General features: G+C 44.9%; 1 protein-coding gene across 1 annotated transcript; it reads right to left on the reverse strand.

Moving 5' to 3' along the window:
• Positions 1-239: 239 nt before the first annotated feature.
• LOC311123552 (dedicator of cytokinesis protein 8-like) lies at positions 240-15,501 on the reverse strand (the record flags this gene model as incomplete). The annotated part of the gene is made up of 21 exons (XM_084197798.1): positions 15,470-15,501; positions 14,854-15,013; positions 14,591-14,724; positions 13,987-14,080; positions 13,504-13,666; positions 8,748-8,868; positions 8,290-8,360; positions 8,018-8,162; positions 7,359-7,460; positions 6,781-6,876; positions 6,468-6,702; positions 6,079-6,240; positions 5,403-5,578; positions 4,488-4,583; positions 3,596-3,691; positions 2,101-2,250; positions 1,784-1,897; positions 1,544-1,699; positions 983-1,119; positions 709-872; positions 240-391 (listed from the first exon to the last, which is right to left on the reverse strand). Coding segments are annotated over exons 1-21 (2,754 nt in total), but the record flags the coding sequence as incomplete, so codon positions are not given.
• Between the last annotated feature and the right edge of the window lie 7 nt (positions 15,502-15,508).

The raw sequence follows: 15,508 nt of genomic DNA on the forward strand, positions 1-15,508 counted from the left end.
CTGCTACACCACCGCCCCCTTGCGGATGTGTGCATGCACACACACACACACACACACACACACACACACACCTTTATCACCACTAGTCACAAAACTACAGAACAAGGAATTTACTACTCTAATTGAAATTGTTAATAAATCATTTTAAAAAGCAAACTTAATCCAGGTCTGATGGAGGAACCCAAACATACAGTATGTGCTTGGAATACGAAACCATGGCAACATTCCTATAGCCTTACCACAGACACCATGGAAGGCAGGGCATTCCTCGCCAAGGTGTTGAAGGGATTGCCGGCGATTGCCATTGCAATAGACTGATTAATGGGCGGGACATTGTCGGGGTCTTCATCTGACCCTCCTGTCTTGTTCTTCCCTCCGCGAGCCTCTGACACTACGGAGACACACAAGGGTCAAATACTTTTAAAAAATATATATTTTCAAGTTTTATTTAGACAGATTAGAAGTTACTAAGGAGATACAGAGGTAGAGAGGGGAGAAAGTTGGAAGGGGAGACTACGGTGGGGAGTCACATATTTGTTGAGAGCAAAGATTGTTACCACTCAGCCACGGCTCTGCACCAAACACTCTCTAAACACAGTTCACATCAACCCAGTTCCAAACTAATCAACCAACTCCTTAGCCAGACTCTACATTAAGTCCCAATGGGTAGGGTATAGGTGTGGATATGGGATGTGGCCAGGCCAGTACCTGTGAAGTCCAGGTAGTTGATGGAGTCGATGATGATGCCCACCAGGGGGAGGTAGAGAGTGGCCACCTTGGCCCGGACCTCAGGCCGGGTACAGCGCTGGTCCAGGTCATGGGCACACAGCAGACTGTAGGTGGCGTTGATGGCCTTCCTCTGGACTTTACCCCTACACACACACACATTTTTCTGTTTGTCTGTGTGTAGTTGGCTGGCCCCTGAGATAGTGGGCAGTGAGGTGTTGTGTGTGTGTGTCTCTTGTATGGTGTGTGTACTGACCCCTCTGACTCCATGTCCAGTGCAGCGCTGAGCTCGGTCAGCAGTAGACCAGCGAGGTAGTGCTGCTGTTTAAACTCCTGAGACAGCTCAAACAGCCCCAGGATCCTCTGCTCCTGGAAACTATACGAACTGGAGCTCTGCAGAGAGAGACGGGGGAGAGAGAGAGAGACGGGGGAGGGAGAGAGAGACGGGGGAGGGAGAGAGAGACGGGGGAGGGAGAGAGAGAGAGAGACGGGGGATAGAGAGCGAGACGGGGGATAGAGAGCGAGAGACGGGGGATAGAGAGCGAGAGAGAGAGAGAGAGAGAGAGACGGGGGATAGAGAGCAAGAGAGAGAGAGAGAGAGAGAGAGAGAGAGAGAGAGAGAGAGAGAGAGAGAGAGAGAGAGAGAGAGAGAGAAAGAGAGAAAGAGAGAAAGAGGTTGGAATATAAAAGTAGAGAAAGAGTATTTAAAGCCAGAGAGAGAGAACCCACCTTACTCAACCATACTACGCTATAACCTAAAATCCCAAAGCCAGGTGAGGGACTGGTCAATACGATTTTGACTGACATGCAAACTGACCTGTGAGGAGATGGATGGGCATGGGGAGGTGGGTGCGGAGGCGGGGCTACTGAAGTAAAGGCTGAGGTTGAGGTAGTGCTCATGACTGCACAGGATACGCAGGAACTCCAATCGCATGCTAATCAGGGTTGGCATGGAAATGGTCTTTGCCGACATCTGGTGGGAAAAACAATAAATTAGGGTAGTTTATTGTGACTTGGTTGCATTATTCTGATTAGGGTAGTGTATTGTGGTAGTGACCTGGTTGCAGTAGTTTTTGACCAGGATGAAGACAAAGCCTCTGTCCATTAGAGACAGCAGGTCATACAGGAAGAAGGCCAGGCTGATGTTCACCTTCTCTGCCTGTTCCAACTCCTAACAACAACAACAACAACACAACAACAAATAAAACATTAGATTTTCAGTTAAAAACAGCCAATGGTCTACTTAGAGAAAAAAAAAAAAAGGACTGGCATTAAGTGATGATTTGATAGATTGATTAATTATCTGAAAAAGTGTTTGTAAGTTTATTAAAAGTGCTGGTGTATATAAAGGCTCATAATGACACTATTACTAACCTTCTTCTGTTTGACCAGGATGGTCCCTATCTCAGCAGTAACCACGGAGACGATTGTGGTGACGTCATCTTTGAAGCGGTCTGAGAAGCGGCTCCTGCGAGGGACGTCTTGCTTCTCCAGCTGAGACACGTGCTGGGCCATGCTCTTCACCTGGACACACACACACACATTCCTTCATTGTAGTCCAAAAACCACTCCATTAAGCTAAAAATGCTAGAGCTTATTTGCCATTAAAGTAAATACACTGAGTGTACAAAACATTAGGAACACCTGCTCTTTCCATGATAAAATGACCAGGTGAAAGCTATCATCCCTTATTGATGTAACTTGTTAAATCCACTTCAAATCAGTGTAGATGAAGGGGAGGAGACAGGTTAAATAAATATTTTAAAGCCTTGAGACATTTGAGACATAGATTGTGTACGTGTGCCATTCAGAGTGTGAATGGGCAAGACAAAATATTTAAAGTGCCTTTGAACGGGGTATGGTAGTAGGTGCCAGGCGCAACGGTTTGAGTGTGTCAAGAACTGCAACGGTGCTGGGATTTTCACGCTCAACAGTTTTCTGTGTGTATCAAGAATGGTCCACCACCCAAAGGACATCCAGCCAACGGCAGGCCAGTGGTCGAAATCAGTTCATTGATGAAAGACGACAAAGGAGGCTGACACAAATTGTGCAGAGCAACAGGCAGGCTACAGTTAGTCAACTGACAGTCCAGTACAACATTGGTGCCCAAAGACCCATAAAAGAATGCACAACTTTTCGTACCTTGACACGAATGGGGTATGGCAGCCGAGTTCTACTTCTTTCAGCAGAAAAACAAGAACATTCGGTTTCAGTGGGCTAAGAAACGAAAACACTGGACACTGGAGAATTGGAAAAACATTGCCTGGTCTGATGAATCCCGGTTCCTGCTGTTTCACGCTGATGGGAGAACTAGGGTATGGAGAAAACCACATGAGTTCAATCATCCATCATGCCGCATGTCAACATTGCAGGCTGGTGGTGGTGGTGTGATGGTGTAAGGTGTGTTTTCATGGCACACATTGAGCCCCTTGATAAAAGTGGAGCAACATTTGAATGCCACAGGATATCTGAACATCATCGCCAATCAGGTGCATCCCTTCATGGAAGCAGTGTGTCCATCTGCAAATTATTTTTTTCAGTAGGATTGTCCAGGAATGGTTCCACGAACATGACAGTGAATTCAGCTTACCGCAGTGGCTTGCCCAGTCACCAGATCAAGACAATTGAGCATCTGTGGGATGAGCTGGAATGTGCTATACGGAGTAGAGATCCACTACAAGCCAACTTGACACTACTGTGGGAAGCATTGGAGTCAACATGGGCCAACATCCCTGTGGAACGCTTTCAAAACCTTGTAGAGTCCATGCCCCAAAGAATTGAGGCTGTTCTGAGGGCAAAAGGGGGTGCAACTCAATATTAGGAAGGTTTGCTAATGTTTGTACATTCAGTGTATATTGAACACACTCACCAGCAGTTCAAAGAAGAACCAGGCGTATTTGTATGCGTTCTCTCTGCAGACTCCCGTGCTGACCACAATCTGTAGAGCTAACTCCTCATGGAACTGCTGTCAGAGGAGAAACAGAGCCTTGGGTTACTACCACCACTAATACAGTAGTGTCTGGTAACCTACATATAGAATACAGTGTACTATTTCAAAGGATCACATCCATCCTGGACTATCACAGTGTTATAACGGATTACTTCTTAAAAGCAAAGTACAACTTATATGTTAGAGAGAAAGAGAGATTAGAGAGAGGGAGTGACACTCAGACAGACAGACAGATTTAATTACTGACTGAATGACTGACTGACTGCTGGTGCCAACAGTCCTCAGTTCAACACAAACCAGAGCTAGCCAATGCACTGTGACCCCAGCCAGTGAAATCAGATACAGCGTTTCAAAAGGAAGGGTCTGGTCTTATTTTAGCATGGCTAACAACACAAGATCAGCGCCTCAAAACAGAGTGATTTGATTTTGAAATGCACACACACACTATTTAATCTCTGTTAAATATTTGTGAATGTATAGAACCACAGTTCAATGCCATGTTCAGCTGCTATTTCACATGCCAGTGTGGTTTGCTCCAACACCATAGAAATCCACATCACATGATCTATTACAGATTTAAGATTTTACTGGCTGCCATGTAACATCCTACTGCGACGTATATAGAACATTCTACTCAGAACGCAAATGAGGATGTTATTGTCAGTGTTTGGCTAGTATGGAAGATACTTTATAGAAGTCTACATGCTACGGTATGTGCTCTGGTCTGCTCAGTGTCACACTGCCCTCTGCTGGTGACTGTTGGCATCACAGAGGAGAATAAAGACATTTATTCCGGGGATCTTTCTGTTACCTTTCTGTTGGAGGGCCGGGTCCCGCCTGTAGAGCTCTGAGGGTGGCTGCTCACATCCACATAGGTGGACATGCGACTGCCTGGGTTGTTCTGGCCCTGAGAGAGAGGACAGCAAAAACAAGGTGGTCATGAAGAATCTGAATCAGACCGTCCTACACTGGACTACCTGGGCTATTGTAGCTTCAGACACAAAGAGACAAACAAATGTGGTGTGTGCGTCCCAAAATGGCACCCTGTTCCCTATATAGTGCACTATTTTTGACCATGGCCCATGGGGTGTCATTTGGAATGCAGACATGGTTTTAATTGGCCCAAACCAGTGAGTCTACACTACAGCCATAGACCCAGGGGATATCAAAAGCCTTGAAGGTACTGATGTGTTGTAAACCAGCCACAGTCTGAGAGACACTCGTGACACTAGAGGATGTAGCTACAGTAGCAACATGTGTTTGTGGCAGGCTCTAGACGGGATGTTCATTGACTCTATGTCTTTAGTGTAGCAGTACCTTCCCCCCCTTTTTTTTAAAGGAGAGTGGAGATTCAGAAACAGAGGGGCTGACAAGTTAAAGGGATACTTTGGGATTTTGGCAATGAAGCCCTTTATCTACTTCTCCAGAGTCAGATGAACTCGTGGATTTCATTTGTATGTCTCTGTGTGCAGTTTGAAGGAAGTTGCTAACTAGCATTAGCGCAATTGCTAACTAGCCTTAACGCAATGACTAGAAGACTATGGTAACAGCTAGCATGCTAGCGCTAGTTAGCATTGTTCATCTGACTCTGGGGAAGTAGGAAAAGGGCTTTGTTGCCAAATTCCGGAAGTATCCCTTTAAGAGGAGACAAAGTGTGAGAGGAGGACTCAGGGATTGAACATGCAGTGTTACCCACTCAACCACAACTCTGTATGTGTAGCAGTACCTTAGCTGACAGGATGTTTTTGACCTCTGTGTCCTCTGCACTGTGTGGGGCAGGGATATCAGGGTTGCTGCTGCTGCGGATCCGGGACTGCAGTAACATGGTTCCTACTGTGGTGGCTGAGGCTCGCCCCATAGTACTGTAGCGGCCCTCAGTGGGAGGTACCACCCCCCCTGGACCTGGACACAGACACAAACAGGGGAGAACCATATGACTAGGATGACCTACCTGGACGCCACACTTTACCTACACACTGAAGAAGGCTATTAAGTCGAAACGTCTATGTACGCTATCCTGATGCAGTAAAAATTCATTAAAAAAACTAAATTAAGTCAGCTTTATGCAACATCTTTTTGTGTGCGGATTCACTTTTTGGCTTATCTGGATTCACAGGTTTTACGCACCAACCAAACTTTTGGGAGAGCACGACGGTCCTCTTTTGAGAACCTTGTCACTGGCATGATCTACCTGGTTACACTTTACTTTAGGTTGCACAGACCTGCAGTTCTACAGAATTGTATATTTCAATGACTTCTGTTTCATGTAAGTTATCTACAGTTACTGTGCTCAGCTGAGCACATTCTTGTTGCGCAAATAAGACTATGTCCATTCTCTTCACAAGTAAGACTGCCCATACAGTTACATCACCATGATAACGTGTCCGGTGGTTCCTTCCTACCTGTGTTGAGGAGCTCATGGGAGTCAGGTAGACGGAACACCCAGTACAGGTATGTTGCTAGGAGACCGTTCCTGCCCTGCTGGTCCCTGGCCAGCTCCTGGCTGTTGTGGAGACTGTTGACGATGGACACCACCGACTCAAATGCTATCTGGGCCAGGTTGGCTAGGAAATAAACACACACACGGTTAACACAACACAGGTCAAACATATCAGGTAAACTCTCACACTACTTGTCTGTCCTACCAGTGGAGTACCTGTCTTGCTCTACCAGTATGTCAGAAATCCCAGGTGATGTCCCACTGGGTACCTGTCTGTCTGAAAGCCCTGGTGACATGTCCCTATAGATACCTGTCTGTCTGAAAGTCCTGGTGACATGTCCCTATAGATACCTGTCTGTCCAGCGATGACCATGGGCTGCATGATGAGGGTGAAGAGTTTATCTAAGACCAGATGGAGGTAGAGGACCAGAGGTTCCAGTCTAGAAGAGGACAGGGAGATGATGCTCAGCTTCAGCTCGTGCTCCAGCTTGTTCTCCGGAATCTTCTCTTCCCGAACCCGGAGCGGGAACATCACTCCGCCTTCCAGGGCATGGCACAATGTGAAGAAACGCTCCAAGTGGTTGTCCTGGGGTTCGGTAAATAAATGAATAAATAAAGTGTGTGTGTGTGTGTGTGTGTGTGTGTGTGTGTGTGGTAGACTCACCTGTGTGTGTACTGAGGACACAGCCTGTATCTCCAGGTTGAACACTCCTTTGTGACTTTCCATCCACTTGACTGGAGGAACCTGAGGGGGAATCCTCTGCAGAGAGAGAGATTGACATATTAAGAACCTGAAGGAGAATCTTCTGCAGAGAGAGAGAGAGCGAGAGACAGAGACATTGACATATTGAGAACCTGAGGGAAAATCTTCTGCAGAAAGAGAGGGAGAGAGAGAGAGAGAGAGAGAGAGAGAGAGAGAGAGAGAGAGAGAGAGAGAGAGAGAGAGAGAGAGAGAGAGAGAGACATATCAAGAACCTGAGGGAGAATCTTCTGCAGAGAGAGACATTGACATATTAAGTCATTCTGAGCCTATTCACATGCCTTGTACTTTGTGCTAAAGAAATATAATGTCTGTTGCCATCTAAACCCAATCAATAAGTCAGTAAATCAACCTATTAATGAAAAATAAATGTAACTGACATTCTCTCCACAAGGGGGAGCCTCTCCCCTCTTTACATTTTAGTGATACAACTTAATTTCAACTGTTGTCTGGATAATTGAAATGGCCAAATGAATGGTTACCTCAGGTGAGTGCATTGAGTAGTTGACAGGCAATCTGTCCAGGGCGATGGGGATGCAGTACTGACCCGTCTGTAGTCTGTCAGTACTCAGTATAGGCAGCCACTACAATATACCAGGGGATAGACAGAAGATCAGCCACAGGAAACATTGACCATGGACGGATACATACTGGAGACGCATCTACCTCTCCACATCATTGAGGAGAATCACTTACTGGTAGATTGATCATAAATAACCATGATTCAACTTTTCAGTCCAGCGCCATGTTCAGTAGAGTATCTGCACGTTCATCTCAGACCATATGAAACTAGTGTGGAGTGAAACTGATCTGGACTAGGCCAGATCATAGACTGATCCAGACCAGATGAGACCAGGGCCCGTATTCATAAAGACAGGTTTACACAGGCAGCCTAATTATGATATTTTGCCAATCATTGCTCTTTTGACCAATCAGATCAGATTTTTTACCAATAATCGGGCGAAAGACCAAAATTGGGCTGCCTGTGTAAACGCCGCCATTATGTCTCAGAGTAGGAGTGCTGCTCTAGGATCAGTTTAGCCTTTTAGATCACAATGAATAAGATTGCATGGACAGGGGAACCTGATCCTAGATCAGCACTCCCACTCTGAGGAGACCAGGCATGAGGGGTCAAACTTACAGAGTATCCTATGAGTGCCTCACTGGCTCCTGTCTGGTTCTGTTTCTGTTGACAGCTGATGTGGTAGAACGTGAACAACAGGTGGTGTCTCTCAGTCAGCCTGGCAGGCAGAGCCATCTTCACCTCCTCATAGAAGTCTGGAGACCTGAGGCAGAGTCACACAGGACAGAGAGAACACAAAAAATATATATGATCGTTATATATGTAGCATGTCATGCCATAGTTGTGTTATTGTAATTTAGCATTTACTATTTAAAATAGTATCCACTTGCTTGTTATGGTACGTGACTGGGGTGTATACTTCCTGCACAAACTCAGGACCATTCGATTTTCCAAAAATGACCTATGAGGAAAAAGAAAGCAGAGTAAAATCTATAAAACCATGTTGTACAATGTCACAGTGACGTGGGTGAACACCGTGTGTGTGTGTGTGTGTGTGTGTGTGTGTGTGTGTGTGCGCGCTCGCGCGTGTGGACGTGTTTAACTATACTTGTGGGGACCAGAAGTCTCCACAAGAATAGTAAACAAACAAAGATTTGACCAACTAGGGTCATTTTCTTAGTCCCCACAAGGTCAAATGCTATTTCTAGGGTGCTTAGGGTTAAGGTTAGAATTAGTGTTAGAATTAGGTTTAGGCTTAAGGTTATGTTTAGGGTTAGGAAAAATAGGATTTTGAATGGGACTGAATTGTGTCCCCAAGACTGTGTGTGTTTGTGTGTGAGAAACTCACAGGCATCACACAGCTGGGGTCTTCTCCGCTCATAAACTGGATTTTAATGGTGATGTTCCTTCCTCCTGATGTCAGCCTGTTGACAAAGTTGAGTCGCTGGGGGTACACATAGAGCAGGTTCCTGGAGGGGGGGGGGGGGGGGGGGGGAGAGAGAAATTGTTATTTTTCTGTTTCCTGCACATACTCACATTACTTCCTAATGATGAAAGGAATGATGTGGTAATTTAAGAGAGTTCCAGGTGACACAGTAAGTAGAAACTCATTATCTCTCCTTCCTCCCAAGGTGTGCACTTGTTCAATTCCCTTCACTGATTCTAAAACAAAATGACTGGTATAAGAAATATGGTGGAAACTCCCACTAGTCCATGCCTCCAAGAATCTAATGCTTTATATTTGTGGGAAGTAGTGAATGACTGCACACTTCAGGAGAAAGGAGATATTAAAGGGACGCAGCCCAAGCCCTGCGTATAGCCTGCTAAAGGTTAGTGCCCAGAGTTCTTCCTGGTCAGGTGGTCAGGATATGACCATAGTGCACCAGCACCACCACTCCTACTCAGAGTTAGACTGCCTGAGCCTGCACATCCATACTACACCATTAGTCCCCCCGTGTAGCTCAGTTGGTAGAGCATGGCGCTTGCAACGCCAGGGTTGTGGGTTCGATTCCCACGGGGGGGCAGTTTGAAAATGTATGCACTCACGAACTAAGTCGCTCTGGATAAGAGCGTCTGCTAAATGTAAAATGTAGATCAGACCCTGTTCAGCTAACAAATGCATGATATTACACAATACACTGCGTGGGCCTGAAAACTAGCGTCTTACCAACAATCCAAATGTGGTGTGAACATTAGTGTGAGATTAAAAACAATGTAGTCATCTGTCCTGAGACAGGAGACACACTCTTAGGCTATCTCCCAAATGGACCCTGTTCGCTATATAGTGCACTACTTTTGGCCAGAGCCCTATGGGGAATAGGGTGCCATTTGGGACACACCCTTCATCTAGCGAGCAGTGAGGAGGAAGGAGTGAAGTGTTGACAGCATTGGAGGTTGTGTCAGGTCAGACTGGTTGAAAAAGACCCAGCAAACCTGTTTACAATGTCAATGGAAAAGGCCTGAAGCTACATTATGTGCTGTGTTAAGTACCTTAGCATGGAGACAGAATACACTTAAGATGTTGCTTCAATATATCCACATAATTTTCCTTCCTCATGATGCCATCTATTTTGTGAAGTGCACCAGTCCCTCCTGCAGCAAAGCACCCCCACAGCATGATGCTGCCACCCCCGTGCTTCACGTTTGGGATGGTGTTCTTCGGCTTGCAAGCCTTCCCCCTTTCCTCCAAACATAACAATGGTCATTATGGCCAAACAGTTCTATTTTTGTTTCATCAGACCAGAGGACATTTCTCCAAAAAGTATGATATTTGTCCCCATGTGCAGTTGCAAACCGTAGTCTGGCTTTTTTATGGCAGTTTTGGAGCAGTGACTTCTTCCTTGCTGAGCGGCCTTTCAGGTTATGTCGATATAGGACTCGTTTTACTGTGGATATAGATACTTTTGTACCTGTTTCCTCCAGCATCTTCACAAGGTCCTTTGCTGTTGTTCTGGGATCGATTTGCACTTTTTGCACCAAAGTACGTTAATTTCTAGGAGTCAGAACACGTCTCCTTCCTGAGCTGTATGACGGCTATGTGGTCCCATGGTGTTTATACTTGCGTACTATTGTTTGTACAGATGAACATGGTACCTTCAGGCATTTGGAAATTGCTCCCAAGGATGAACCAGACTTGTGGAGGTCTACCATTTTTTTTTCTGAGGTCTTGGCTGATTTCTTTTGATTTTCCCATGATGTCAAGCAAAGAGGCACTGAGTTTGAAGGTAGGCCTTGAAATACATCCACAGGTACACCTCCAATTGACTCAAATGATGTCAATTAGCCTATCAGAAGCTTCTAAAGCCATGACATCCTTTTCTGGAATTTTCCAAGCTGTTTAAAAGGCACAGTCAACTTAGTGTACAGTGAGGGAAAAAAGTATTTGATCCCCTGCTGATTTTGTACGTTTGCCCACAAACAAAGACATGATCAGTCTATAATTTTAATGGTAGGTTTATTTGAACAGTGAGAGACAGAATAACATGTCAGAAATGTTATAAATTGATTTGCATTTTAATGAGGGAAAAAAGTATTTGACCCCTCTGCAAAACATGACTTAGTACTTGGTGGCAAAGCCCTTGTTGGCAATCACAGAGGTCAGACGTTTCTTGTAGTTGGCTACCAGGTTTGCACACATCTCAGGAGGGATTTTGTCCCACCCCTCTTTGCAGATCTTCTCCAAGTCATTAAAGTTTTGTGCCTGACGTTTGGCAACTCGAACCTTCAGCTCCCTCCACAGATTTTCTATGGGATTAAGGTCTGGAGACTGGCTAGGCCACTCCAGGACCTTAATGTGCTTCTTCTTGAGCCACTCCTTTGTTGCCTTGGCCGTGTGTTTTGGGTCATTGTCATGCTGGAATACCCATCCACGACCCATTTTCAATGCCCTGGCTGAGGGAAGGAGGTTCTCACCAAGATTTGACGGTACATGGCCCCGTCCATCCTCCCTTTGATGCGGTGAAGTTGTCCTGTCCCCTTAGCAGAAAAACACCCCCAAAGCAGTGGGGATGGTGTTCTTGGGGTCATAGGCAGCATTCCTCCTCCTCCAAACACGGCGAGTTGAGTTGATGCCAAAGAGCTCCATTTTGGTCTCATCTGACCACAACATTTTCACCCAGTTCTCCTCTGAATCATTCAGATGTTAATTGGCAAACTTCAGACGGGCCTGTATATGTGCTTTCTTGAGCAGGGGGACCTTGCGGGCGCTGCAGGATTTCAGTCCTTCACGGCGTAGTGTGTTACCAATTGTTTTCTTGGTGACTATGGTCCCAGCTGCCTTGAGATCATTGACAAGATCCTCTGGGCTGATTCCTCACCGTTCTCATGATCATTGCAAGTCCACGAGGTGAGATCTTGCGTGGAGCCCCAGGCCGAGGGAGATTGACAGTTATTTTGTGTTTCTTCCATTTGCGAATAATCGCACCAACTGTTGTCACCTTCTCACCAAGCTGCTTGGCGATGGTCTTGTAGCCCATTCCAGCCTTGTGTAGGTCTACAATCTTGTCCCTGACATCCTTGGGAGCTCTTTGGTCTTGGCCATGGTGGAGAGTTTAGAATCTGATTGATTGATTTATTCTGTGGACAGGTGTCTTTTATACAGGTAACAATCTGAGATTAGGAGCACTCCCTTTAAGAGTGTGCTCCTAATCTCAGCTCGTTACCTGTATAAAAGACACCTGGGAGCCAGAAATCTTTCTGATTGAGAGGGGGTCAAATACTTATTTCCTTCATGAAAATGCAAATCAATTTATAATGTTTTTCTGGATTTTTTTGTTGTTATTCTGTCTCTCACTGTTCAAATAAACCTACCATTAAAATTATAGACTGTGCTGCCATCTTGTTAGAAGGTAACAGATTATTTTATTATAGTGATTAAGAGTGACTTTCATTGTGTTCCATGGTGTTTAGCGCCCTCTAGTGGAGCTTTCTGGTACTTAGAATAATGTACAAAAACCGGAAGTAAAGTAGTCATTCTGCACGCAGACAAGCAGCTAGAAACAACGCTACTGTACAGTTCTTTCAGTGCAACTATTTCTTGTTACGCTTCAGCCTCAGAAAATATTTGTTTGTAAGTTCAATTCAAGCATATTGCAAGTGATGATAATATTGTTATTGACAGAATTGCTTACTTATCAATGTTAGTTGGTTACATTTACTCACGCAAATTGCATTGACTTTCATGGATGCGGTTAGCTGTATTAGTTTGCTCGTGCATCATGTAAAAGAAGTGTAAAACATACTATAGTTTGTTACTGTTTCTAGTGTAATATGCTTTGTTATTGTACAGAGGTGTTTGTACATTATTAGAGTAATGAAAGGAGTTGGCTAGTTGTTACTCAGAGTAATTATCTATTTGGTTTGTCGTCATGCCAGATACATGGTAACTTGGCACTTGCTTTGTATTTATGCAACTTCAACTTGAAATGTATAATGTACAGCTACAGTATGTCAATGTGAATTGAATACTAAAGTATATTATTTTCTGTATTTGCAGTTTCACAACATAAACGTTTTCAATACATTCGTTCAAGAAAAGTCACGCCTTGGAAGTTTTATTGAAGACTCAGTTGTTAGCTATCTGTCTAGTTTTGCACGGGAACGCAATTCCAGGGCAGAATATAGACTGATCATTTCTTTGTCAGTGGGCAAACGTACAAAATCAGCAGGCGATCAAATACTTTTTCCCCTCACTGTATGTAAACTTCTGACCCACTGGAATTGTGATAGTGAATTATAAGTGAAATAATCTGTCTGTAAACAATTGTTGGAAAAATGACTTGTGTCATGCACAAAGTAGATATCCTAACCGACATGCCAAAACTATAGTTTGTTAACAAGACATTTGTGGAGTGGTTGAAAAAACAGTTTTAATGACTCCAACCTAAGTGTATGTAAACTTCCGACTTCAACTGTATGTGCTATGGTAAATACATGCGGTCTGTAACGCTAAAGGCTATATCCACCGATAATGAAGCGACCAAGTGAGCTTTGAGGAGAATGAGCAGGATATGCAATATTCAAAAAGTGGTTTCAGGAGGATTGAGTGAGTGAACTAACCTGTAAATGCTGTTGTGCAGTGTGTGTGTGTGTATGTGTGTGCTCACCTGTAAGTGCTGTGTGGAACATAGACCTCGCTGGAGGGGAACTCCAACACCTCTTTGACAGGTCGGATGTTCTTCTCAGCCAGTGGTTTGACTGGGATCAGCTCAGTAGACAGACAGGCCACTGGGTTCTCATGGACCGGGGTCACATCCAGTTTTATTGTACCTAAAATAGATCAAGTCAAAAATAAGTCAAATACAGTCTCAAACTATGTTAATTCAGAATTATTCCAAAGTAGGGCGTAAGTATAGGAAGGTTTCAGTCCCACAGGTTTTCACCACTGTAAGCAATTGATTCTGAATTATACAGAATAGCCCATTCAGCTATTTTAAATGCATGGAGTCACTTAAACACATAAACCCAGGCATAACATATACACTTGTTCTTAGAAATGGGACATTCTAGTCACTTGTTGTTGGGTTGAATGGAATGAAACAGCATACACAGACAGCCAGGTCTTGCTGTGTGGTTGAATAGCGGATCACCTGGTATGGTTTTAATTCTTCTCTGCAGGGATGAGAACTTCTTGATGTCTGCCAGGAACTTAAACAGGTCCTCATCACTCAGACGGTCCCCCTCCTTAAACAGAGCAGGGTCCAGTTCAGTCAAATGAACATGTCTTTGTGTTCATGTGTACAAGATACAGTGACATAATGTCTCTGAACACCTCAGAATTCAACATTGTGAATATGCAGTGTTGCACAGAGGACATCTTTCATCTTTTCCAACAACTTCACATATGAAAGTGATATATTGAGCACTGCAACTCTAAGTGTTCTTGTGGGACCAATTCTTGGGCTTATCCACAGTTGCTAGTAGGATGGAAAAATGCACCCTTGCTGTGCGATGCCAAGTATGGAGAATGTATGGTATGTGTACTTGATACCTGGTTATATATGGCCAGGTCTTATCACGTGTCTGCTCTGTGGATTATGTGTGGAATGAAAGAATGCCTTGTCTCAAGGTGATACCCACAGCGTCAAGCATTCTCTGACTAAGACTTTCTCTGAGCATAGCGATGCTTATGTCGCTGGATCGATGTTTATATTGTAGTGTGTGTGTTGTTTTCTCTAGTGCATGTGTCCAGACCTGTTTGCAGAAGGTGCTGATGGTGATGGTGGCAGGTTTGAAGGCAGACAGGTTACACTGGTCTTCCATGGTACCGAACCTCTCCGAGTTCCTCCTTGGCAACTGACCTCTCTTATCCAGACTGCTGGATTTACCTGGACAGGGGAGGTGAGGTGAACCATGACAAGTCAGTCAAGTCAGGTGCAGAAAAGTAAAGTAAGATTAAACAAGCCTTGTGCTCATCAGTTCAAGAGTTAACCAGCTTATCACACACACACACAGACCGTTGAGGCTGTCAGAGTCGGAGGTGTCTCGGTCCAGTGTGGCGGTGCTGATGACGTTCATGATGTTGACCGTAGCCCAGGCAAAGGGCATGCGGTAACGACCAAGTCTCTGACAGAACGTCTCGGACTGATTTCGCAGCTTCTCCAGCTTCTCCTTGTTCTGACCCAGGGAACCACACAGAACCACAATTACAACCTATAGCTGTGTGTGTGTGTCTGTGTGTGTGTGTGTGTGTGTGTGTGTGTGTGTGTCTGTGTGTGTGTCTGTGTGTGTGTGTGTGTGTGTGTGTGTGTGTGTGTGTGTGTGTGTGTGTGTGTGTGTGTGTGTGTGTGTGTGTGTGTGTGTGTGTCTGTGTGTGTGTGTGTGTGTGTGTGTGTGTGTCTGTGTGTGTGTCTGTGTGTGTGTGTGTGTGTGTGTGTGTGTGTGTGTGTGTGTGTGTGTGTGTGTGTGTGTGTCTGTGTGTGTGTCTGTGTGTGTGTCTGTGTGTGTGTGTGTGTCTGTGTGTGTGTGTGTGTCTGTGTGTGTGTGTGTGTGTGTGTCTGTGTGTGTGTGTGTGTGTGTGTGTGTGTGTGTGTGTCTGTGTGTGTGTGTGTGTGTCCCCTCATGGCACTCTACCTTTGCTGAGTCAGTATCCTTCATGACCATGTATGGTTC

The sequence above is a fragment of the Coregonus lavaretus genome (assembly GCF_964263955.1).
Source record: "Coregonus lavaretus genome assembly, contig: HAP1_SCAFFOLD_9396, whole genome shotgun sequence".
Taxonomy (NCBI): domain Eukaryota; kingdom Metazoa; phylum Chordata; class Actinopteri; order Salmoniformes; family Salmonidae; genus Coregonus; species Coregonus lavaretus.